This window comes from Pithys albifrons, chromosome 2 (genome assembly GCF_047495875.1).
Source record: "Pithys albifrons albifrons isolate INPA30051 chromosome 2, PitAlb_v1, whole genome shotgun sequence".
Classification (NCBI taxonomy): domain Eukaryota; kingdom Metazoa; phylum Chordata; class Aves; order Passeriformes; family Thamnophilidae; genus Pithys; species Pithys albifrons.
The window spans coordinates 18,173,617-18,200,620 of NC_092459.1; the positions used below are offsets into that span (position 1 = coordinate 18,173,617).

The 27,004-nt window shown below is 37.5% G+C and overlaps 1 protein-coding gene across 2 annotated transcripts in view; it reads left to right on the forward strand.

Annotated features, from left to right (window-relative positions):
- The window catches only part of SH3YL1 (SH3 and SYLF domain containing 1), a 45,114-nt gene extending 35,748 nt beyond the window's left edge, over positions 1-9,366 (forward strand). For both annotated transcript variants that reach the window (XM_071548414.1, XM_071548415.1), the window contains one exon: positions 8,809-9,366. In XM_071548414.1, the coding sequence (XP_071404515.1) occupies positions 8,809-9,008 (200 nt within the window). In that variant the 3' untranslated portion in view covers positions 9,009-9,366. The remainder of the gene's footprint in view (positions 1-8,808) is intronic.
- The last annotated feature ends 17,638 nt before the right edge of the window (positions 9,367-27,004 follow it).

Consider the following 27,004-nt stretch of genomic DNA (forward strand, 5'->3'; position numbering starts at 1 on the left):
AGATTTCCCAGATAGCTATCCTTTGTCCCTTTTCATTTGTTAGATAACATTTGCTGCACAGAACTATTTCTATTTCTCCCTTACTCTGGTACTCTTTTGTTAACTAATTATGAATTCAAGCTAAAAGTGCTCAAATAGACTCTGAACTTCTGGTTGCTGACCTCTGCAAAGTTTGTATGTTCTTCAACTTGAATTTCTTTAGAAATTCTCACTTTCACTATGGGAGCAATGTGTAGATGTTCTCTGAATATGATGTTAAAGATGCAACCTTTTCTTTCTGTCTCAAATTTTGTCCATGCTTTTGGTCTCTTGTGATTCAATTGTTGCAACATCCTTCTCTGTGACCTTTGCAAATTTAATATTCCTTTACTTTCATCTAGATTCAGGTCTTGCTTCCAAGTTAATTTCCTGCCTTATCGTTTTGCCCATCCTTTACATTCCTCCACTGGCTCTTTTGTTAAGTATGTCTTTGAGCTCAAACAGAACCTTAAGCACTCCCTGACAGATCCAACTTTCATCTCAATCTTGTTAGTATTACAGATTTAGCTTAGTATTTCAGCTACCTACTTCAAAGTTGAACTTAAGCTGTTTCTCCACATGCTTTAGGCATCATTGAGGCCCAATGCTTCTGAGTTCCTCAAGTCAGAATTTTAGATCTTTAGTTGCTATTACTATGAGCCCTAACACTACTTCAGAAGCTGTCCTTGTCATTAGTAGTTACTCTGAAGCTTTCAGAATGTATTGCATGCCATTTTCTTTGCCCACCCCTTGCCTTTCACATTTGAATGCTTAGTATGCTGGATCCAGCGGAAAACGTATCTCTCTCTGCCTACAGTCCCTACTCTACCTGAACTATAGCTCAATAAACCGTAAGGCTTATTGAGCTCAAACAGATCCAAAAGCGCTCCCTGACAGATCCACCCTTTATCGCAAGGTTTATTAAAGGCAATATAAAGGACGAAGGGCAGTGTAATCACTGCACGAACTGGCAGTTCAGACCCTTACTTGACAGTGAGTGCAGAAGCAGAATAACTGTTGTTGTCTGGATTCCATACTCAGATTCTAGTTCCACCCTTAAAGCTGGCATTGTCTATAATGCAGTAACTCATATGGCCCTCAGTGAGCTGTAAGACAATTGTTACTCTTTTTCTATCCTTCACTTGTCCTACAAGGATCCAGTGGTATCTTTTGTTTTCATATCTAGCTCAATCAGTTGAGGAACACAGCAAATACAGACATGTGTAAGATACTTACGCTTGCCATTTAATGCCTCATCTCATTTCTAGTATTGCTTGTCCACCAATGAATCTTTCTCTTCGGCCCCTTATTTTATTGAACTCTTGTCCTAGCTATAACCCCAGTTACTCTGTCAGTCCTAAGCTTAACTGATTTGTTTCTACAGACAGAGTCAGCCATTCTAGCTTCTCAGAGAACTGCTAGTGCTTTTTATCATATATTTGAATTCCTACTCTCAGCCTAGTTGTATCATCACAACACATCTTGCTTTCCTTACTAGACCAGCAGTTAAATAAGTCCTTTCATTATAATTACTAGTTAAAGCTCAGCAACTGCCATGACCCATTCAGCCTGAACCCTAATATTTGTTGTGGGAGAAGACACTTTTGCAAGAACTGTCACAAGGAAAGATACTGTCCAGTTCATGTAGTTTAAACCAAAATCAGGATCAAAGCACTTTATTTAGTTCACTAATGGCAGATAATTAGTAATCTGTGAAGTATACTCAGGATCAGTGTCAACATTACAGCAAACAAATCACAGTGTTGGACAACTACAAAAAATTGTTAAACACTTGAGTTTTCTAGATGTGACCTCCAAAGTTTCCATTGCATTTCCAGGCATATGTGCATATCAAGTGTCATATGTATAAAACTTTACATCCATGCATATCCCCTCTCACAAAGAGTGTGGGTTATGAGCACACTCAGTCCAGTCTGGCAGTGCAGGTTCTTCTGCTTGCACAAGCATCTTGCTGGAGATGCCCTATGTGTGCCAGTGCAATTCCCTACAACAGACTGATCCATATGCTGACAAGAAAGCACCACTCAGAGAGATAGGAGTCCCTACTAGGTGCACCTGGATACAGGTTAGTGTCTGACAGGGAGTCTGCTCTGTCTATCCTGGACAGAGATGATCCTGACAGTGTGATTTCCACTTGTATCAAGTTGGGTTCAGCTACTGCTGTTCCAGTCCAAACCCTCTCCCCACAATTACAAATTTTCATGCTGCTTTTAGTACTTCAAGTCAACTTTATTTCAAAGGAGTCTTTGAAGTTTTTCACCAAATTACAAAATGGTCAAGGATGAAAAGAGCCTCTAGATATCATCTGGTCCAACTCCTGTGCTCAAACAGGGGATTGAGAGCCCATGATTATGTCTACATAGCTGTTGAATAGCTCCAAGGATGAAAACTCCACCACCTCTGGGCAATCTATTACGTCACCCACAGAGTAAAAAAGTTTCCTGGTGGCACCTCCTCTGTTTTAGTATGTGCCCATTGCCTCTGTCACTGGGCATCACTGGCAAGGGGCTGACTCCATCCTATTGTCACTGTCCCTTCAGATATTTATTTATACTGATGAGCCTTTTCTTCCCTAGGCTGAACAGTCCCACCTCTCTCAGCCTTTCCTCATAGAAGAGATGCTCCAGTATATTCATTCATCATCCACATGGCCCTTTTCTGGATTCTCTCCTCCATGCCCATGTTTCTCTTGTACTGAGAAACTCAGAACTGGACTCCACACTCCAGGTGTGGCAGCAGCAGTGCTGAGTAAAGGAGATCACCTCACTTGACCTGTTGTCAATACTTTGCCTAATGCAGACATTAGTATTTACCTTCTTTGCTGCAACAGCATGTAGCTGGCTCACATGTAGCTGTTGAATGAAACTAATGGTTGTCTTCCTCTTTAACATGTCCAGTTGGGGCCTGATAATAGTCTTCCTTTTTAATAAAAAATTTAGGGCGAACATAATTCAGGCATTTTAGTATAACCAATATATGTATACACACACACAGTATTTACACTCATAGTCATATCTTAGCAGGTGTTGTCCAGACCATTTTCTAAGGATGGTCATTAAAATTTCCTATAAAGTCTTCATTGTTGCTGGCACCAACTGCCATTTTTTACTCAGAGAATTGCAGTGGGCCTAGTAATTAATGTAATTCTTCAGTCTACTTTGGATTCTTTACTGAACTCTGATTATAAACTCAATACTAATCCTTTCCAAACAAAAACCCAGTGTTCCATAATGGGTAAAGAACTAAGATTTGTGTGTTCTGCTAGTCACATCTCTCATCCTAAACCTATGAGCAATACCCGATGCTTTCAATGTCTCTGAGCAGTGTGCTAGTATACTAAACCTTTCGGATACTTGATATGTTTGTTTTCAAAAGCACAGATGTTTACATCTGCCTAATCTGTTGCTTGTTTTCCGTCATTTGGTCTGTTTTTTGGTTTTCTCTTTCTTCTGCACAAAGAGAATCCATAAGGTTCTTTAGTTTTCTGGGTCTCCATTTAACCAGTTAGAGTTCTATCACAGCTTTTCTGTAAGCTGCACTTTTTGGTGAAGCTTTTATGCCAGCACTATACAACTTCTGTCATGTCTGATGCTGGAAACTCATCTGACTGGTAACATTTTGTAGCAGTTCCAGTCACTTCACTCTCCTTTAAGAAAATACAAAGAAAGTAGAAATCAGAATGTGAAATGGGTTGCTCATTCAGGTTGATATTTGAATAAAATTTACTATACCCATGGATTCTGAAGATTGCACAAAATTTTTAGTAAGATAGAGACACTATTCAGTTTCAAGGCAAAATATGTCTATGTAGACCCACACATTTTCATATGGTATGTTGTGTTCCAACAGAAGAAATGTTATAACCTTTCAACTTCGAAAGAAACCACACCCACAGTCCATTTACCCAAGGAGGTGTTTAGCAGAAAGTACATAATATATAGACAGTCAGCAACAGGGACACTCTGTCAGTGATCAGTGATCCGATGGCTCATTGGTGGTGACAATTGAGTCACAGGCCTCTTTTTTGCAAGCTCTTTCATATGATTTAAATAAATCCCAAACCAGCAATAATAGTTTATGTCAGTTCACTTACAGTTGCTATCATAGTTTGCCCTGGTTTTCTCTGGGGTAGAGTTAATTTTCCACTTAGTAGCTGGTACAATGTTATATTTTGGATTTAGGATGAGAATAATGTTGGCAATACAATGACGTTTTAGGTGTTGCAGAGCAGGGTTACCCTAAGTCAAGGACTTTTCACCTTCTCCTGCTTCTCTGTCACCAAGTGGGCTGGGGGTGCACAAGCAGTTGGGAGGGGACACAGTTGGGACAGCTGACCCCAACTAGCCAAAGGAATATTCCACACTATATAAATGTCATGCTCGTTGGGTTTTATTTTTCTCTCTTTTTGTTACTTTCCCTTTCATTACATTTTTTATTAAATTGTTGTTATTTTTTTTTTAATTTTTTAACTGTTCTTATCTCAGCTCATGAGTCTATGAGCTTTCTTAGTTTTAGCCTTCCAGTTCTCTCCCGCATCCGACTGCACGGGCAGGGAATCAGTTGTGTGGGGCTGAGTTGCCAGCTGGCATTATACCATGACATAGGTGCACACGTGACCCACAAAACTCTGCTAGTTCTCAAATTGCTGGCAATTAGCAAATTTTGCAAAGTGGATGTTTAGCAATCTCACCACTAAACTCAAGTACATGAAACTTATTTCAGTTTTTCTGCTGTTTCCACAGCCCAAAGCAGCACGTCTTCTGCAAGCTGTTCAGCATCAGGCATTTGGTAGCTAGGGGATATATACATCTATGCCAGTAAAATTAAACTTGGGACCCACAGCTGGACTGTACTATTCTGTGTTCCAATTCAGATTTGGGATCTGAAAGTATAATAAGCTCAAAGCAAAATGATGTAAAATGCCTGTTCTTCTCTAAAAACCAGTTTTAGAAACAGCCTGTGACTTTACTAATGTTTTATATGTTCACATTAGAAAGTGAAACTAGTGGCTACTATATCTCCTAGTAAATTAAATAGTGTGAAGGGATGGGCCCAAGCACTGTAATTCATTTAACTATGTGGTTGTGTTGTTAGAAAACTCCTTGGCATTATTCTCACCTTTCACTTTCCCAAATAATTCCTAGATGTGGTTTAGGTGTTCCTGCACTACAGAAAGCAGGAGGCAGTTTAAATGTGGCTCTCCTCTCCTGTCTGGATGGTGAGTGTGTGCTAGTATGTATGCGGCCTGCCTGTGCCAGTTGGCCTTGTAGTAAAAGACTCGGGCACTTTTCAACTGATTCATAGAAATGTAGACAGTGTATCTGTTCTACAGCAACATTTTAGAAAATGCTTTTGTTCTGAGGTAAATGTGCCATAATTAAAGATAGTTTCATTGCTCTTTCATTCACCCTGAGACTTGTACTGCAGCACACCTAAGAGGCCATAAATTCATTCGAATTTGTACACCACTAAGTCTTTTAGCCATAGCAGTGGTCCTTAGCAAATACTTCAAATCATTATGGTATGTAATATGAATAAAAATGAAAGGATATTGTGGACAGAGCAGTTTGTTATCAAGCATATGCCATACCCATGTATGCTAGAGCATTGAACATATGCTGGCTGCTGCACTAATTGATCTTCAACCAAAATTTCTGTGTTTCTGTTTTGACCACTGTGTTTGTGAAAATGTGGTGTGTGTATTCAGATACCAATAACTAAGGATCTTTCACATTATAGTTTGGTTTTATTGCACTGTGCATACTTATAAATCTCAATGATTTCAAAATCATGAGCTGTATGTAGCACTGCAGCACCATCTGGTGTGAGCTGCAAATGTGATTTCTGTATATACATTTAGCAATCTTCACAAGGAATATAACAATTTTATTTAAAACCCTTTTATGTAAAACTGAAGTAGCTCCTCCTTGTAGTCTGTGTGATAGATTTCGTAACAATGGATTCATTTAAGACACCTATTTGTTAAGATAATCGATATAAATATGAGACTTGGATGCTGCAATCTGGAGGCAATAAATATGCATTCTGTCTGCTTTATGCTACAAAACTACAGAATTAAAGCACAGAAACTAGAATATTTATGAAAAATAAAATTAAATGAAGCTATACTATGGGAAAAAGCTACTAAGTAAAAAAGGTTATGAAATAGCTGACAGGAATAAAGCTTAAAATGCTTTTAAATGACAGCAGATAGCAAATGGGGCAAGGTCACAGAATTGAATGTCCACATTCAGCTGTAGTGTTTTGAAGTTTCTGTATGTTTGGAAAGATGCACATGTTCAGGGACAAAAAGTGGGAAGGGAAATACATAAAACCATCTTGTTCATATGACAGAACAAACAATAGTTGGAGGAATGGCTGGGCATTGAATGTGTTCCTATACTGAAATATCTCACACATGCTTCTTTTTTCCCATCTTTTCATGGTTTATTTGTGTCTAATTTCTCTTCATTTTTCTTCCTATTCCAGAATATTCAGTAGTTTGTGTAAAGGGAATTATAGTCTTAATGCAAGTTCACCCATGGAGGAGGTAACTATTAGTTGATGCCATTGCTATGGGTCTAGCATCTTATAAAGGCCTTGACAGCTCTTCTTTTGAACATAATGAAAAGAAGCTCTCACAACACTTTTAGCACTTTCAGTGTCTTCTTTTGCTCTGTCAAATATATGTGTTTAAGAACTCAAAGTATAGGATTTTGTTGCCTTCATTGTAACATATAAATGCACTTTTATCCACGTATGCTGCCTGAATGTGGCAGTGGGGTAAAACACATCCCCTCTTCCTTTTAATGTGCCACTGAGTCATAATGGTTTTCATGCCTTAGCACCTACAGAGTCCTGATCCACAGTATTTTCTGACTATTCCTCAACTAATACTAGGAGTAAGAAGTCAATCTTTTACTTCTATTGGTTTTGCTATGATTTCCTCAATCAAAATATCTAGCTTGAAACCATACTTTGCATAGGAGGACATCATATCATCTCGACTGCATCAAACGCTTGAAGATGGGTCATGTAATTGCTGAATGCTCAGTCTCTCAGGCTTTCAAGTGTGAAAATAAAAGAGCTATTTAGAAAAGCTGTATTGTTGCCTTTTTTGGTAGGAGTAACTGGTGAATATATGGACCTGATAAACATAGTTTTATTTTCACATCAAAAGAAATAGTGTTGTGTGACTTTAGGTCATGAATATAGATATCTGGAGAGAGTGGTTGTGTGATCAAGAAAGACAGCATTTGACTTCTCCACAACCAACTCTTTCCCAGAAATGGCCAAATAATTTTGTATTAGTCCTTGATGATTGCTGCAAATGCAGATGATGAAAGAATTGGCCTGTAGAATGAACATTCATATTGACAGATGCTGAGGAAAAAAAACCTGTGCAGTTTATGCATGCATTTGTAGCCCAGCTTTCTTCTCTGTTCTCTTTTAGATACAGTTTGTGAGCTTTGGGGGGAAAGAATTTTTTCTCTTTCCTTTGAAATGACAAAACAACTGTGGATATCAGTTGCTAAGACAGCCTGCAAAAAAAGTTGTATCAATGCTTCTCTCACCATCCTTTTTAGCTCTCTGCAATGTGTAGACTACTAAGAGCTTGGGTTTCCCCTTCTGCAACAGTTTTGACAGCAAGCAGGTGCAGCTAGTGCTAAAAGCCTTTAATCTTGCATGCTTGAGCATTTGTGCAGCCATCATGTCTATATGAGCAATACATCCTGAAATCTACCCGCCTGACTGTGTAAACATCTTCATTATTTCCTCTTAACTAGTGTTCCATTGCACCTTCAATTTTTCACTTTTAGATGCATTCATGCGACAGATTTAACAGTTTCCTAAATCAGCATTAAACAAATGCTACTGCCTTGTATAGTTCAGACAGTTAAAGGATTTGAGAGAAAACAGAACTCTTAGTAAATTGAAGATATTCACTTAGATTTAACAGTTCAGTAGTAATAGACATTGAGTTATTGGCTGAAAATTTTCAATAGGAATGGAGGCTGGATAATAGCATATAAGATTTCGATGATTTTAAAACTAGGTCAGAAGATTCATGGCATAATTTCAACCCCAGCTAAGGGCTGAAGGAGACATGGAAGAGACTGGTGTAAAGGGAATAAAAGCTATTTGTATATGTGGTCTAAAGTGTCACTATGCAAATTAAGTCACTTCCAATACATCAAACCATAATCAGTTGTTTCCCCTGGTGCATTTTGTGTGTTTTGTTTAACATGCAAAATGCACCAAAATCCCAGGCACTGCAAACCCAATGCAAAGAGAAGAGAGGGTGGTGTGGATATCTTGTATTTTGCCATGCTATATCCTGAGTTTTGAGTAAAAAATCAAATCCTCTGCTTTTCTGCAAAGAAACAGTCACGACACATACCAAAACCAGAACCTGAGCCAAGGTTCTGTTAGCAGTGGTTTCAGAGGCCCTTACACTTTCTTCAACACACCACTTCTCTTTCCACTGTCTCTGACTGTATGAAGCATTTAGAAGAAATGGCTGATCTTTCTTTTTTATAGAGTACTACTTTACTAAAGAGAGTTTGCCAATAGGCTAGAATTTAAATTTCACTTTAGTGGAAATGGAAGGGTTTTTTCATTAGTGGTTTGTATGCTCAGATAGATAGTTTGGGTGTCTTTGTCACTGTTGTCTACTGTCATTTAAGAATACTGTATTGAAGAACTTAGTGTATGTGCAGACACTAGTAATTTCCTTTTAGAAATCTAATTATTTTTCTTTCATTTCAGATAACTCTCTGAATGATCCAGTAGAGGTGACAGCACTTTATTCATTTGAAGGACAACAGCCAGGTGACTTGACTTTCAAAGCTGGAGACAAAATCACAGTCACAACTAAAACAAATTCCCAGTTTGATTGGTGGGAAGGAAGAATAGGAGGACAAACTGGCATCTTTCCAGCCAATTATGTTGCCATAACTAACAATTAAATTTGTACAGAATAAAATATTGAGGCAGTAATATATTTGCACTGAAAAATATATTTTAACTTTTCAGATTTTATTAAAATTAGATTCTCAGTCAAGACTATTCTAACAAAAAAAATGAAATGCCTTGAATGACCATAACTTTCCCCTAAACTTATTTCTTAAATAAACAGTAAGTGATAGTTGATGAAAGTTTTATTTTTTAACAAGTTGCCATATAAAAAGCAATCCAGTTTGTGTCTAGTTTCAGTTCTGTGAAAATTTCAAACAATTTAGAACTAGATATGCTGAAAAATACTGATTGTTATTAAATTATAATTTATGGTCTTTCTTTAATAAATGTGCTCAAATCTACTTCAAACCGTTTCTGAGTTGGAGTTCTTTACTTTTACTAAATACAGGTATTTTTCACAGGTATAGCAGATGAAATTGACTTTATATATGGTTTTAAAAATCACTGTAGATATTGCAGATTTATTAGTAATTACTTTAGATCTGGTCTCTAATGTTTGTCATTTTTAAGCATATGAAGATTTTTTTTTAAACTACTCTGTAACAGTTAAGCAGTTCAGCTTCTCTGATAGCTTGTCTTACATTGCTCTCATGTTTGAAGAATTTAAGCACTTCTGAAAGTTTTTTTAATAAAATGCATGACTAGTCCCTCAGAACATATATAGGCTTATGCTTAATTCCTGTAGGAACTTGTTCCACAGATGGAAGACCAGATAGAGAAACTTCTGCCTGGTATGCAAGTGAGCTTGAATTCTTCCTGCTTCTTCCCATTTAAGTTTTTCTATAAGGAAAGAGCAACATAGATTAAACTACAAAGTAAATAGAGTAAATTTGTAAAGCATAAGTAAGTAAGGGATATCTAAGTAAGATAGAGAAGATATTTCTGTAGGATATATTTAATAGTAATGTATAGCACTATCATTCTCAGATTGCAACTTAATTTTGAGTATATTTGTAAATCAACTTCATTTGACAGATAGAACTTTAACGATGTGACAAATCATAACAGAGGTGAGAATGAGACTTGAATTTTACTAAACCAGTTTACTGAAGTTTACTTCATGCAACTAAACTCAGTTTTATTTCCTTCTTGATGCTGAATATGCTGGATTTGTTTCTTATGTGGAGTTAATGCCAAGATCATAATTATGCTCCATCAGTCTCAACTTTTCTCCACTTGAAAATGTACTTGGTTAAATTCTTGTTTCTTCTTACAGTACCATGAGTACCAGAAAATTAGTATGTGTGATCTCACCAGCAATCAAGTTACAGTTGATTTGCTGTTATGATCCACTAATCTATCAGGTAATCTTTAGCTTCAAGTTATCCCATCTGAATGACAAGGCTAAGCCTAGTGTAGTTAGAGACAGCATCATTAGGAAATCATTCCATTCTACTCATTGGCAAAACTTTCTGGATTTCTTTCAGACTGAGCCATACATATTTGATAAACAAACTCCAAATGAGACAGAAGAGACTGAAACCATAGTCGAATGTGTTCACTACCTTGTAATGCAAATCCTTTATGTGCTTTTCCTCATAGGCCGGACAGGTGTATGTGATCTGTCTTCACACACATACCACCACCAAAGAGATCCATACTGCTTACACGTATTTTTTAGGAAATATTTTCCAACTAATGGGAATGAGTTATATAACTTTACATAGCTACAGTGGAAGTGTTAATATATGCCTTTAGAAGGACTGTTGTAGCATCTGCCAGTTTGAGGTGAGAATGTAGGTTCTGTGTTTACCTATCTTTGATAGACTGCATCTATTGCTTCTTAAGCCAGAAAACACCAAACAATCCACTATCAAGACTCAGTGAACATGATTTATAATAGTATCGTAGACCCAGAAGTTGGATATGTCACATGTTCACAAAGAATAACTCCTGCATTTGTGATACCCTGTTGCTGGACTGGAGCTACACAGTATAAGCTGAAGCATCCACTAGCAGAACTGTTCTGTAATACCTCATTAGTAATTTCCAGAATGCTGACTGCTTTTTCAGCCAATGTACTTGCTTTGTATAGAGTTCTTAAAGCTTCTTAACTCATCTCAAATGTCCTCTTCCCTAAAATTTTCAGAATTTATGAACTTGCACAGAAAAATCTTGTTGTTGTTTATATAAATTCAGTTTCTTGGATTGCCTTAGCTGAGTTTGGAGAAAAATGCAGGTTGTCTAATCTAAGTGTTCATGATACTCTGTAGACTCTGCAGGATATCACTGATTAATTACTAAATCCAATCTGCATTTTGAGGGGGTGCCTGAGATGTGGCAGGACATCACTGCCCAGGTAGAGAAGCTGAGTGTGAAGGTCCATCATGTAGATGCTCATGTACCCAAGAGTCGGGCTAATGAAGAGCATCGTAGCAACGAGCAGGTGGATCAGGCTGCCAGTTATATCTGGATTGGCAGCACAAGGAAGAATTGTTTCTAGCTCGATGGGCCGGTCATCAGGGCAGAGAAGTGACATATAGATGGGCTCAGGACAGAGGGGTGGATCTAACCATGGACAGTGTTTCACAGGTTATCCATGACTGTGACACATTTGGTGCCATCACACAGACCAAGCAGGTGAAGCCTCTTGGTGGATGGTGGTTGAAATACAGTTATGGGGAAGCCTGGCAAGTGGACTACATCACACTTCCCCAAACACACCAAGGCAAGCGCTACATGCTGACCATGGTAGAGGCAACCACTGGATGGCTGGAGACCTACCCTGTGCCTCACGCCACTGCCTGGAACACCATCCTGGGCCTTGAGAAACAAGTCCTGTGGAGACACAGCACCCCAGAGAGAATTGAGGCTGACAATGGCACCCACTTCAAGAACAGCCTCATAGACACCTGGGCCAGAGAGCACGGCATTGAGTGGGTGTATCATATCCCCTACCATGCACCAACTGCCGGGAAAGTTGAGCGGTGCAATGGACTGCTGAAAACAACCTTGAAGGCGTTGGGTGGGGGAACTTTCAAACACTGGTAGCTGCATTTAGCAAAGGCCACCTGGTTGGTCAACACCCAAGGCTCCATCAGTCGAGCTGGCCCTGCCCAATCAGAACTCTTGAATACGGTAGATGGAGATAAAGTCCCTGTAGTCCATATGAGAGGTATGTTAGGAAAGACTGTTTGGATTAGTCCCACCTCAAGTAACGGCAAACCCATTTGAAGGATTGCTTTTGCTCAAGGACCTCGTTGCACTTGGTAGGCAATGCAAAAAGATGGGGAAACACGTTGTGTACCACGAGGGGATCTAATTTGGAGTGAGCATAGTCCATAATGTTTCCTTGTATCTATATCTATATATATATATGTATATATATATGCATGTATATAGTTAAAAAAAGATATTAATTTGTTCATGCTTGCAATAGGTCTTTAAAAGATTGTATGATCTGAAGGAAGCTGAACTTCAGCTTCTTGTGTTGATTTATTGTGGGGTACTTAGATGCATAGGACTTATGAAATTTAGATCTTTCTTCTGTGTTATTTAAAAATATAGACATAGTGACCTACCTATAAGCATCTATTTCTAAAAAAACTTGGCCAGAACATTTTGAAATCAAATTAGGTTTTATTGGGAATCTAAATTTATCCAACATTTTAGTCTAAAAGTTCATGGGAAACCATTTGAGTTTTTAATTGGTTCTTGCTCTTAATTGAATTAGAAATACTGCAAAGAAAACCTTTTGGGCTTTTCCCATGCCATAAGTAATGTAAGAAAAATAAATAAAAAGAAATAGTAAGCTTCATTCTTCGGAAAAGATTTTTAGTTAATTTCATTTAAAATTTAAGTGCAAGTAGTTCCTTACATGTCAGGCATGTATGAACTAATGCATGCTAATCCTTACTCTAGACTGATACCCACATCTGCTCCTATATCTGTGATCCATCCTGTAATTATTTACCTACATCTTTTTTTTAACAGTAAAAAGTAAAAATTCTGATCATTATAGACTGCAGAGGAATTCTGCCAATCTGCATTGCTAAGATAAGCCTTTGCATCTGCCTTTATAAAGCTTATAGGTAGCACAACTTTGCAATTCTCTTCAACAGTTCATGAGCCTTTTACCTGGCAAAGCTCACAATCCATTTAACATTCTGGAAGAAGCAAGTACTCCTAACACACTTAAGCATATTTCTAGCCTTCAGCTTGAGAATTTGCTTTATATTGCAGTCTCTATTACAGGCAGAGAAAGCAAGCTGGGCAGCATCTAGGGGAGCTAAACTTAGCTGTCTACCACATGGAAGATCTGCCCAGCTGAAGAACCAGATGCTGCTTACTTGTCAAACATGAGAACATTGTCTGTAGTGGTAATGTGAGCCTGAAGGGTGTTTTAAGTATATGGACTCTTTCCATGGACTACTTGAATACAACTCATTCCATTCACAAAAGCGATAATCACAGTTATTGTAATTTTATGGTTTAAGATATTTTGAAGCAAAGAGTTTCTTCTCCTCTCTTCTTTCCCACCTGTGTGTCCTCCAGTCTTGTGCTAGCCCTGTGCTGTGTGTGGCCTGTTAGTATCTGTCTTGCTGAAGGCTCAAGGACCATTTTCGATGGTGTCCAGGGCAATTAAACCTAACCTTCCTGTGGCCTCCCTCCAAACATCTGAGTAATGCTAACCACTGTTCCACGTAGTTAGTTTTTTTGGGGGAAAAAGGCTAGTTAACTGTCTTTGGCAGCCTAAATTCTCACATCATTCTTCTAAATGGAAGTTGTTATTTTGTCAAATCATATACATGGTCTCACATCAAACATTATTAGAATTCTGAGTTTCTAAGCATTGTATTTTCACAATAGTTGCAGTGCATTTTATACTTTCAGACATTTAGTTTTATTTTCCAAAAGCAAATACTAGTGTAATCCTTTTCTCTAAGGGTTTTAAATAATTTTAGACTCAAATTTTCATGCCAACTACATGCGATTTTATGCCTAATAATAAATTTAGATAACACTCTTGAGGGAAATAAAGTACCTGGATGAAACAATATTGTCACAGATTGATACTTCAAGCTGCTTGGCAGACATTTTTGATTACTAAAGCATCAAGTCACTTAAATAGGTGCCTTTATGTAATATTTTATCAACTGCAGAAATTTGGGCCAAAATGAGCTATTTTTAAGCAGATGTGATATCTGCTAAAATACTAGGTTTAATTTGCCTTAGACATTCTGTGTTGGTCATTTTTTGTAGAACTTAGGTCTGCCCATTACCTTTTAAAACCTGTCTCAAGCATTACTTGCTCTCAGCTTTGTATTCCCTTTAGTGCATCTCGTATTTTAGTTTTCTCAATTTCCTTCTGTCATATTTGATGTCAAAATTAAGGCCACAGTTAAGCCATAAATTCAATACATCAGTCTCTTATTCTAATTGGTTTTGTGTCAGCCATCATATTGTTACAAGTGTGACCCAGGATAAGCTGCTTTAAGATTTTGCAGCTGAAGATTGTATCTGGTGTGTTTTGGATCACTCCTTCTACATATCTGATTTCATACTTTTCAGTCTAACTCCTTGTTTCCTTCTGGGAATGCTGAAAATACTTGGGCCAGTTCCAGCTGATTTGATATCAATGGGATTCTTTGGTAGCTTAAGGTATACTAAATGTAAAATGGTGCTACATTTACTTAAAGTCTACATTACTCTCCTGACTTTACTAGGAAAAAACCTGCTGCTCAAATTTTGGTTTAAACCAGAGATTACTGATGTTTTTATATGCCTCTGAAAACAACCCAATCATTATTTTCCCTGTGGCCATCACACTCTCAAGCCATACATACTCTTAATGTAGCTTTCCAGTAGCTCACATTCTTAAAAGAACAGATACTGGCTTTCCATCAGTCCTTGGTAAGTATTTTTTTCCTATGTTGCCATCTATGTGTTCTTCTGGTCAGTTAATTCTGTCATTTAAAAAGCCATCTCACATGTTTGAAGCCTGTTACAACTTAAGCTCTGAAGAAACCCCGAGTTTTGCAGATTCCTGTGCAGAGTGCCAGCATTTTTTAGTAAAAAAGCCTTGTAGTCTGGTCATGAACATGACAGACAAAGGAAACAGATTTTGTCTTTGAAGATTGCTAGTCACAATTGCTCTTTTGATAGCGTAAAAAAAAAGAAAGAATTTACTATATAAAGTAAAATCCTACAGGTACCTACTTGTTTTGTCTTCTCAAGGTCTGGAACATTACCTTAAGTTGGAGTATTTCATGATGTCAAGAATTTTTTTTTGTAGCAAGGATTTATCTTATAATACACAGAGGTCCCCAGAGTAGCACCTGTTGCCACATTGCTAATAAATGCTTAAAAACAAAAGTGGAATCATAGAATGGTTTGGGTTGGAAGGGACTTTAAATACCTAGTTTCAATGCCCCTGTCACGTAGAGGGATACCTTCCACTAGACCAGGTGCTCAAAGTCCCATCCAGCAGGGCTTTGAACACTTCCAGGCCTGGAGCATCCACAGCTTCTCAAGGCAACCTGTTCCAGTGCCTCACCACCCTCACAGAAAAGAATTTCTTGATAAAACCTAATCTAAACCTACACTGTTTCAGTTTGGAGCCATTGCTCCTTGTCCTGTCACTATGTGTCTATGTAAAAAGTGTCTCTACAGCTTTTTGTAGCTGTCTCTTATAGTAAAGAAAGACTGATGCAAGGTCTCCCCAGAGCCTTCTCTTCTCCAGGCTGAACAACCCCAGCTCTCTCAGCCTGTCTTCACAGGAGAGGTGCTCCAGCCCTGTGATCATCTTTGTGGCTCTCCTTTGGGCTTACTCCTCCAGCAGGTCCATGTCTTTCATATTCTGGGTGTCACAGAGCTGGGAACAGAATTCCAGATGGATTCTCAGCAAGAGCAGAGTAAAGGGATAGAATCCCCTCTAGAAATCTGCTGGCCACACTTTTTTTCTTGCACCTCAGGATGCAGTTGGGCTGCAAGCGCATACTGTGAGGTCATGCTGAGATTTTTGTCCACCTGCAACCCCAAATCCTTCTCCCAGGGCTGCTCTCAAACCATTCTCTGCCCATCCTGTACTTGTTCTCAGGATTTCTCCAACCCAGGTGCAGGATCTTGCACTTGGTCTTGCAGTGAAGGAGAAGCATTTCAGCACCAACCAACACAACATTCAAAAAGCACTTATTTTTCAAAATATACTTAGATTTGTGCCATCTACTTTCAGATGTTCATATAGGCTTAGGAGTCCTCCCAGTTTTGATGTCTGTTTTTCCAAAGCAGTCAGTTGAGAGAGGTAGGATTCCTGGAAGGCCTTCTGGAGCTCTTTCTGGAGTCTGTAGGAGAGAAGGTTAACATGTTCCTTGAAACTACCATCTTAATTTAATTTTGTTGGCAATGCCTCAGAATGATCTCTGTTTATAAATGCTTTATACTTGCATTTCAAAAATAAGTGTGATTTTTTTCTCCATGACCGGCTAAATTAAAGGAGATCAATTTCAAATCCTATGAACAAATGTTTCCAAATGTGACGTGAACTGAAACTATGGATCACTGCCACTGTGAATGAAAAATGAAAAATCTAGGAAAATATATGATTAACAGCAATTTAAGATCATATCTGCTTTGGTAATAGGCATTATTATGGGATATTAATCTTAGTTGCTAGTTTTGACACAACTCAAGCTATCTGCTTATTTCATCATTGCCTTTTTTGGTACTTAGAAAAATGTTGGATAAAAATATGTATCTATCTAACTTCATATTCAGAGAATTGTTTTAGATTAATAGAACCCCCTTCAAGTTATTCTTCTTTTGGTCAATTTGAAAATATTCTTGGAAAAACAAAGAGCTGAAAAGAGTATTTCCTGAACTGAAAAAAATACAGATCTCATGAAAAGATGTTATTTCTTAAAACTGTTTAAATCATACATTGCCAAATGACTTATCTTACTCTAGGGTTCTTAATTTAACAATATTACTTGATGATGATGTCTAACAACAGTGTACATTCCATGCCTAAGGAACTCAGATAGCCTGGAATATCTTTCTTTTACTGTTATAGTATTAAAAAAATGTATTTATATTCTTCTCCTGAGGGCAATGACAGAATAAAAAGCCTAATTCATTTAAATTTTTAAAATGCCAGTTTTCTTAAACATAAAGAGTTTTCTGTTAACAACTGGGCTCCAAAATCCAAATGAACAAAATATTTAGCATGAAACTCTGCAGTTCCAAGTTAATAGATTCTGGCTGACAGTACAAAACTTGGACATTATTGATTACAGTTCCAATGTACTAGCTTTAATAAAGCGTACAAGCAACATGTGCAGGCAAGCCAGATGCAAAACTGAAACATTATCTAAACAGAGTTGATTTCAAATGTTTCAAATGTAAATAATCCACCGGGTGGTCCTTGAGACTGTCAGCAGTCATTATTTTCTGTAGCATAAACAGGGCTGTCATCTGGGATTTCTGTCACAAAGATAAAAAAGTCATTTTTCTCTCGCAAAGCCTAGGATGTTTTTAAAGAAAGTCATGTACTTCCATGATAGATGGAGAGTTTCTTTCTGGATTTTAGTGAAAGTATTTTATAAACTGCCATGAAAACAAGAATAGGTGTCTGAACAGTGTAGACAATGAGATAAGTAAAGTTTAATGTAATTAGCAGAGTAATAAGCCTTACAATTCTGACATGTCTATATAAATGCATAATTTCCATTGATTCTCTGTTTTGTTTTGAAAGTTTTCTGCAGGTAGCAAAAGCTAACCCAAGAATCATAGATACTAATAGATAACAAACATATAACCTTGGATGACAAAATCATTTTATTTTAAATGCTACTGCTTGAATTAAAAATATGAACCACCTGATCCGTTTAAGTGATCTGAAGTATTAGCTGATCATTGGGATTTATATAATGGCTCTAAGATTTAAGTCACCTAATCTGATTCAGATATTTCAGAAGAGTATTATTAGACTGCCTGACTCTACTTGGTTCAGTGGCAGCTGAGCGATTAAAACATATTAACAAATCTGGTCTGACATTTCTAAGCACAAAATTAATTATGTTCCACTACCTTCTGTATCAATAGTCACATCTTTATCTGATAGCCACTGAAATTCACAGGAGCAGTGGAAAGGTGATTTTGGCCAGTGCAACACATCAGAGTTTAATTCCAAAATAGCTGAAGATTTTTCCAACTGATATCCTGGAAGAAAATAAAATTTTCAGGTTGTTCTCAAGGCCATTTTCACATTTCCTTCTGAATAAAGATAAAACTGAGCTGTATTTGACACTGAAAAAGGTATCCCTTCATCTACGAACCTATGACTAGTCATATGGAATTGGCTTTCTTCAAACAGTCTCTTACCACTCAGAGGTACAAGCACAGAAGGGTTAAAACATCAGTAAATCTTTATTTCTCTCTTCTACCTAAATCTTTTTTCTTTGTTTGTGTGTTCTACAAAGTCTGTGTGTAGCATTGCCAGTGTGCTTGTCAGATTGCCTGGCTATAATTTTTCATTTCTCCCCTCTTTCAGTGCACTCCCCATGTCCTTCAGACAGCCACCAAGTATTGACTTCACCTTTCCCTGGGAGATTTTGTACAATCCATTCAACTCTTGTGTTCTTGTCCTGGAAAGAGACCTGTAAAATATGGCTAGCCTCATGAAAATGCATATTCCCTTTACAATCTAGTACCTGTACTTAATTCTCTAAAGTTACCTATAGTTGTCTTTTTCTCGCTGCAGTACCTTTCAATTTGCATAACTGTGTAAAATAATACCGCAATTATCCTGCTACTTTCTACTGCTAAGAGGAATTTGATGACCAACTCCTACTAAGATCAATGAATTTGACATAATATTACGAGAATATTGCATATTTTTCTTTTGTGTTAGAATGAACTTTAATTGAAATGACAATATAGTTTAAACAGATTTTTACTTCAGCAGGTGATGTCACCAGATACTCCGAGTATCTGAGCTAGAAATGTCTTCATGCCATATGTGCTTTAGGAGGTACGAGACTTTCCCTGTATTGCATTCTACCTAAGCACCACCACAGACACACATGTATCAGCATACCATATGCAGACCTACATAACTGAAATGATGACATCAAAGGACTTTTCTTATGTGAGTACTGAGAATTGTATGGAGAGCAGCATCCCCTTTTCTGGGTGCTGAAAGAGGAATGTGCTCTTCTTGGTATGTAGTATTCTCTGCTTCCTTGAAACACAGCTGTGAATTTTGGTTTTGCCAAATGTAATTTTTTCAACAGAATGGAATTTTCCACAAAACACTGCCTTCCACAAGAATTCCCCATTTTTAAAAGTCTTTGAAAGTATTTAAAACAAGAAAAATATTTTTTTCTTCAAATGTTTTTCAGGTGTTCCAGTTCCCTGAGACTTTTCTTCTACTGTTCCCCATAGTTTCTTCATTCTACAATAGTTCAGTCATTAAGTTTGTGTTTGTACATTTCACAGCCTTGCAGAGCAAATAAACTGTACTAAAATAAAAAGGGTTTGAAATCCATGCAGTAGACTGTGTGCATCAGAGGTACAGAAAGCTGTAAGTGGGTGATTTATAATCACAGTACCTTCCTTTTTTCTTCACCTGGTATTATTTTTCTTGTACTAACCATACATTGGCCTAGTAATTGTCTGTACTCAAGAAAATGCTCTGACACATTAGGCTTGAATGTTGAAAGAAAATACATTGAAGCCAGCTGAAATTGTGGATGCAGAGAAAAAAGATTCTTTCAAATCCTGTTCGGTATCTTTTATAAGTATTCATTGCATTTTTTAAACTAATGCCAAAAGGCTTTACTGCATCAGTCAGTAATAAAGTGGAAGGACTGTGTAGGCTAAGGGTAGATTCTGTGTAGCAGGTTTCATGAGTGCCTCTGCATGTGTGTCCATCTATATGTGGTCTTTGGTGAATAAGTAATTCCAGACTTAATGTCTTTGACTGGATTATATTGTGTCTTGCCCTTTCCATTATTATTATATTATTAGCTGTTGTTTATTTTCATAACTGTGCTTTTACTACAGCTGTAAAAAAAAAAAAAAGGCTTCTTTGAAGTTCAGAATTATATTGTGATGGGAATATTTTTTAGAAATTTAGCCTATACATGCAATGCAGGGAGGGGGCTGAGCATGGGAATTTTAAGGCTGAGTGGAGCAAAAGCCACAGAAGTTCTGAAGCCCTGGTGCTGTGCTCTTTAATAGCACAGGTTTGCTTCTTTTCCATTCCACAAACAGCACTGCTGATTTCCTTGCATGAATAAGATTTAAAGGGTCAAAACTCTAACTTGACACTGGTGGACTTACTGGCATCATTTGGTTTAGTCTACTGTGAGATCCAATTTTGATCTGGTTCAGAAGAGAAAAATTAGAAGAGCAAACTCCCTATATAGTCACTGGAGAGAGGTAAGTGCTTCCAGGGGGGCCACTTAGGCAGTGTCAGTAAATGGCTAAAGCAAACAGCGTAGATAACATGCTTCTGAAATATAACTGTACCATGTGGTTCTTGGAAAGCGAGACAGAGACTTGGGTACATGTTAAGATTAGTCAAAGAAAGATAAACTTATAGTGGAGTTCTTGCTTCTTTCATTTGGAATGTTAATAGCTCAAATTAAACAGTGTAGAGTACTCCAAATACCAGACCAATGAAAAAGTTTACAGCAATGATATCAACATTTGGAGTATCCATATTTTTTCAAGGTCTGTTCACTTCTCATGACTTTCAACATACTTGTGCATTGCCAAATATAACTCGGGGTGCAGATATCATGTAGGCTTGATTTAATTTGAGAGCCCATATATAATTCCTTCACCAATGTCACCCCATGAATCCAAACCAGAATCAAATCAAATAATTTTGCTTTCTATTATAGAAGTATATTTTGTCCCCATATATGAAACAAACTTCCAGATTTGTGTACTCAGCAAGGCAGCCAAGGAGTGAACCAGTGCAGAAAAATTCTTCCTATAAGTAAGAATAAACTGATTTTCTAAGGTCAACATGGGAATATAAGTAACCCCTGCTAAAATTATGTTTTCCCTGGGCAAACATAAATAAGTTTATTCTCAAAGTTTGTCAGCTTTGTCTCTTATACTCCTGAATTCAGGTATTATATGCAGCTTTCACATCACAGTTAGTGACATGAAATAAAGCATCATCTCATTGAAAAGGATGATGAAATTTCGTTCACGCCTTTTCGAAAACAGAAGTGGTCAAGGACCAAGCTGCTAGGCTGGAAAAATGGCAAAGCAACAGAGAGAAGAGAAGCTGGGCATTGGTGTCTACCCAGCTCACCAATCTGCCACTTGCTGGCTGCAATCTCTTGGTTGAGCCAACCTTGCACTTACTTTTCCCCATGTGCAATGTGAGGAACATCCTGTGTTTAAGACACCTCAAGGATTAATACATGGAAGGAACTGTACACAGGCATATTTGAAAGATGGAAGTTTCTTTCTAAACCACTCCTGTTGGATTCTCTGTGTTGGTACCTTGACTACACTGCTCAACTTACTACTAGTCATTTTGGACTAGTCACTTATTTTAAAGGACAGCACAGTAATATGTTGATCTCCCTGTGGTCTCCATGGTGTTAAAGAAAGTAAAAGCAAATTATTTGTAATATTGGTATATGCCCAGAAAATAAAAAAAGCTGTATCCTAAAGAAGACTTGTCATCTTGGATGAACCCCAGCTGTCCTGGGCATCCATCACTCCAAAAGCAAACCTTTGGCCCATTTATATTTTCACAATTATATGTATGTTATCAAAGTGGAGCAAGAACGTGGGAAAGGGAAAGAAGAGGTTTAAAATAAGCATCTGCACTGTGGGAATATGGTGAGGGAAGAGTGGTGAATGCAACAATTCTCCTTCACAGCAGAGTGAAATTCTATTCAACGTTCTCTTGCATACATGTCTATTTTGTTTATAAAGGCACTGGTGCTTAAGCACCTGCCTGGCTTACCCTAAAGCAAACAGATAGCAAAAAGTCTGTCTTAGAGACACTAAAAATGTCCACAGTTCATGCTTAACTAGGTCCAAAGCCAACAGGAGACCAGGCCAAGCAAAGGCACCTTCTCAGTTGGCAAGTTTGGGTTCTGGCTATTTGCTGGTGAGAGTACACAGATGCTACCTATTCTAACTAATTTGAAACATCTGTGGAAAGAAGGATCACATGAATGATAAATACAGAATGGGAGGTGTTCGTTGCCAATAAAAAAAAGGATACAAGAAAGGAAAGACTCATTTGTGCTGCTTTTCCACTGTGGTCCTACAAACCCTTTAGTAAATGCCAAAATGAAAACAAAACAACTACCACCACCTACCCCTCCACAAAATAAAACCCCCAAAACCAAAACAAACCAAAACAAACCAAAACAAACCCTAAAGAAAACCTCGAACAAATAGAACAACCAAAAAGCCCCAATCAAACAAACAAACAAAAAAAACAAAAAGGGAATTACATTAAAATACCTTATATGCTAAAAAGGTGTGATCCAATTCCTCTTGCAATCATTAGGAATTAACTTTAGAGAGTTTTATATTGAATGCCTAAGGACATTCTTCTTTTAAGAAATTAGATATCTTATTGAACATATTTGAAGATCTTAGAATAAAGTAAAGGACATTTAATTTCCAGAGCTGTTAGCTACTGTGTCAACAGCCATAAGGTTACAGCTCCAGGCAAATCACAGATGAAAAGAAACCATGGATGTCAGCAAGAGCAGCAGCAGTGAGCTCTGTATTAGCTCAAGAGTATCCATGTTTTCCATCCTCTTATCTTTTGTTTGTTTGGGTTTTTTTTTCCTAAAACTTCATAAGTTCTAAATGAAATTAATGTCACAGGGGCAATATGAGATGCTGACTAAGGCTTCTGGATAAGTGTTTGTGAGACATACAAGACACTACTGCCCAGATACCAGTTTTCTCATGCACATACAGCAGGAAGAGTCAAAGCCCAAGTCTTGTTGAACAAACTAAGGATTAGCGGATGTCTGTTGGTCCGTCAAGCTCCAGATGATATTAAACGTACTTTTATTTCTCCTTATCCTCTTTCCATAAAGCCAGAAGTCTAAAATTGGCACAGCACAAACATTAGCAAGGCCCCCACGCAAGGACTGCACAGAAACCTGTGAAGCGTTCTGCAAAGCCAGACATAGGGTTAGAACTTGGAATCCTTCTCTAGAAAAATTATGTCACAGACAAATCTGTTTGTAATTTTTAATAGCAAAACTCTTCCTCTTGTGGATTGCTAACAGCCACCCTGAGTGCTGGGCAGGGTGAGCCTGCCAGGGAATGACAGCAGCAGTAAGTCAGAAGTGTTCAGCTGTGAGAAAATCAGCAATGGGCCACGCAAAACTCAGTGAAGCACTTCTCCTTCTGGCCTCTGCACACCTATCCATGACACATATGATTCCCAAGACCCATCAGAACTAAGTAAAAAATACTATGTTTTTCATTTGCTGTCCTGGAATTTTTGTTTTTCCCCTTGTTTTTGTGTATCAACTCAGCAGACTCAAATAACAATACACTTTTAAACTCAATAAAAAATCTGGCACATAGTCAAGAAAGGGAAAAATGGTTATTGCTACTTTTCTTCTTAGATATTTCTGCGGCAGATCACTACTATGATTACATGGGCCATACCAAGCTACACAGATATTTTTTTGGGAAAGAGTGCAAAGAATATCTTGACATCTCAGATGATTCTGTAACTACAGAAAAGCAACACTATTTATTTATTTATTTACATGACCTGGTGGTCCTTTCTGCACATTTGTGTGATGATAAAATGCTAACCTTAGTATGAATTCCATAGATTTTAATATGTTTTTAAATTTTTATCTTTACCTGATCATTAACTGAGTATCTGTACTTCATATTATGGAACAGAATTTACTGGGGAAATGATATACAGTAGAGATATTCATGAAAGAAGTAAATTTGGAGTACAGTTTGGCTGCCATTCAAAAACACAGAACTCCGATGGCTCTATCCATTTCAGTGGGAATTTTGCTCTCAGACAGGCTAAACTTTGTCAGTAGCAGCCAGCAGAACAATAGCTAACTTGGCTTTTGATAGAGTTTTTTGTTAGACACCTGGGTTCATAAACTGTTTTAAAAGCAATTTTTACCCACCATTATGTTGACAAAAACTTACAATCATTGAAACTGAATATCTGAATTAGAAAGGAATCTAGCATCCTTGTGCCTATATTAATATCTTGCAATATTTCATTTACAGAGTATTTTGGTTTAATTCCTTTTGTTTTAGTTGAACAAACACTTGCAATTTCTCTTTGGTTTTGAAGGTATCATGCAAAAATGACATTTCTTAGGAAGACTGAGTAATTGCTGAGTTTTTGCTCTTTGTCACAAACACAAATATGCATCAATAAGAAAAGCTTATAAATCAATGACCTCTCTTGAAATTTGGATTTTGTCATGAATGATAACAACTAATATCCAACACAGAGAGAAGTAATTTAAGAAATGTATTTTGCTGTCACTAAAGTCAAAAGAGCTGAGCTGATAGAAGAAGAACCTAGAGTAAAAGTTACTTGATAGGGGCAATGGCAATCTAAAATTCACAGACTGTTGCTCTGTAGGTGAAAGATATACAGATGTGTTCCATTTTTCTTGAGAAATACACATAGGATGTTAAAGTCACACTGAACTTTATTAAATGTTTACACTTAATAGGGAATGAAGTTTCTTTGCTGAATTAGGGCTTCAATTTGCTTGGCTTGCAGTTTTTAAATCTCTAATTAATATATTTTGGGAATCCAAAAATTAATGATAAAAAATCATAATCATAAATAAAGAGAACAGATGAAATAGCAATATTAAGAACAAGAAATTATTACTTATTTCCTGGTTTTCCTTCTAGGTTTTTAAAAAGTAAGCCCACAGACTTTGAGAAGGAAGGACAAAAACAATTTAGAAGAGTGCATAAGGAGTAAAAGCAAAGAAGTTGCTAGAAACAATTGACCTTGAGGCAGACTTTCATGAAGACAGGCTGCTAAAGTTAAGAGACCAGATGGTCAAGAATATTGAAGACAGAACAGAAAAAGTCCTCAGCATTTGTTTTAAGCACTTTAAGACATTTTCCCTCCTATTATGTTATTGACCTAAAGAAAGTATTGACTTTCTTTGCTTCCTAATTTCTATAAATTAGGGGAGTTTTACAGTAGGACAATGTCAGCTGGATCATACACAGTATTTACAGTTGGGAATGTTTGCAAGGAAGAAAGGTAACTCACCAGATTACTATTCATAGCATTTTTTCTGCAGATCTAGGAACTATTACGTTCACTGCTGAAAGATGAGGGGTGAAATCATGGCCAATGGGAATTTTGCCATGAACTTCAAAAGATTCAGATTTCATCTTAGATCTTATTTGTCTAGCAGAAAGTGCTTATTTTTCTATTCTTTTTTTTTGTGCATGAACTGCCAGTATTGCATGAAACAAACCATCCTGATTTCCAGAGCACCTTTCAAAAGCCAAGTGATTGCCAAAATTGCAAATCCAATTTGTTCACAGATTGACCAGTGTGTGATCATTCCAATTATATTTGGCATATGTCAAGTGGAAGAATCAAACCTCCTTCTTTTTGGATCACTTATAAACACTTCAAAAAATAAACTCCCAATATAATTAGCTGCTGAAACGCTTGGCAGGTTGCCCTTAAAAAATCTCCATCAGAAAACACACCCCCTTGATTCTTCCCGAGCACAGTCTTCAATAAGCAAGTCAGGCCTTGTCCCCTGCACCTGCACTGATTAGTGAAATCCTCCTGACTGCCTGTGGGTACCCCTAAAAATTAGTTTTCCCACAAGCGAGGTCCAGGAACTGTGTTACGTGAGAGCTGGATGATGCGGCAAGATCATTCTTCCGAACCTCAATCTCCCCCTTAAGCACAAGCTGCTGCTTAAGCCCATCTGCAAACCGACTGCACGCAGCACAGCTCCCTGGTGCCCTTGCCCTTCAAAAACTCTGTTACTGATACATGGTGAGGTTTCCTTCCAGCGCATCAGTGAAAATGCATTACTCTGTCAAGTTGTCTGAAGCAGTGTGTTGAAGCTACCTTTTCCAGCCAGCATCTGCTTTAATTCTTAAAAAAAAAGGTCTTTCTCTACTGCTTTGTCCATAGTCCTGCCAAAAAGCAAAGGAAAAGTCATTGAGCCAGTTACTTTTTTTTTTTTTTGCTGCTATCTTGAAACTCAAGAGTTCTTCCTCATTTCTTTTTGGTTTCTGTTTTCCTTCTCAAAGGTTGTCATGAGAATCACTTCAGAACACTCAGAATCTGAGAAACAGAAAAATTCAGTGCTGAAGAAGGAAAGCAGAATTGCAGACAAACGTATCACAAAACTCAAGCTTCTTCAGCAAAATGATGTTTTGAAAACAGTTTGGCAAGACTGGGTTTTGGACTTTTCAAAGTCAGTTTATACTTTGCCACCAGAACAGTGGGGACCTTTCACTGCCCAATTTTTAAAACACATTACTCCTGAAACTGTTTTTAGCAAACTTGGTGAGTACCCATTTTGTATAGGAAGACCTCAAATAAAGTATTAAATCAGCCACATCTCGTGACCAAGCTCTGAAAAGTAAAAAAAGCACTTTTCAGCTCCATAGATACCCACTTGAAGCAACACCTCACTTTCTCCTGATGAAGTATTTCCATCCTGATGATTGCTTTCCATTTTCATAATCTTCACCATCCCAGTTCAGTTCTCATGCAGGACATGATCACAACAAGTGTTTTAGACAAGTCCGGATGGTTTGGCTCTTGTTCATTCCCCTTATCCAGGAATAGCTTCACACAAAATCTGCCAAATAAGCTTTGCAATATCCATATTTGGTAAGTATTGTTGCATTTATTCCACATCTTTACTTATGTTTTTCTTCAAAATTGTTCTGAAATCATGAACACTGACAAATGGCTCAGTAGATGCCTGGTTTGTGTTTTTCTTTCATTAAATATAGCTAGGAAGTTTATTATTCTGTAGTCAAA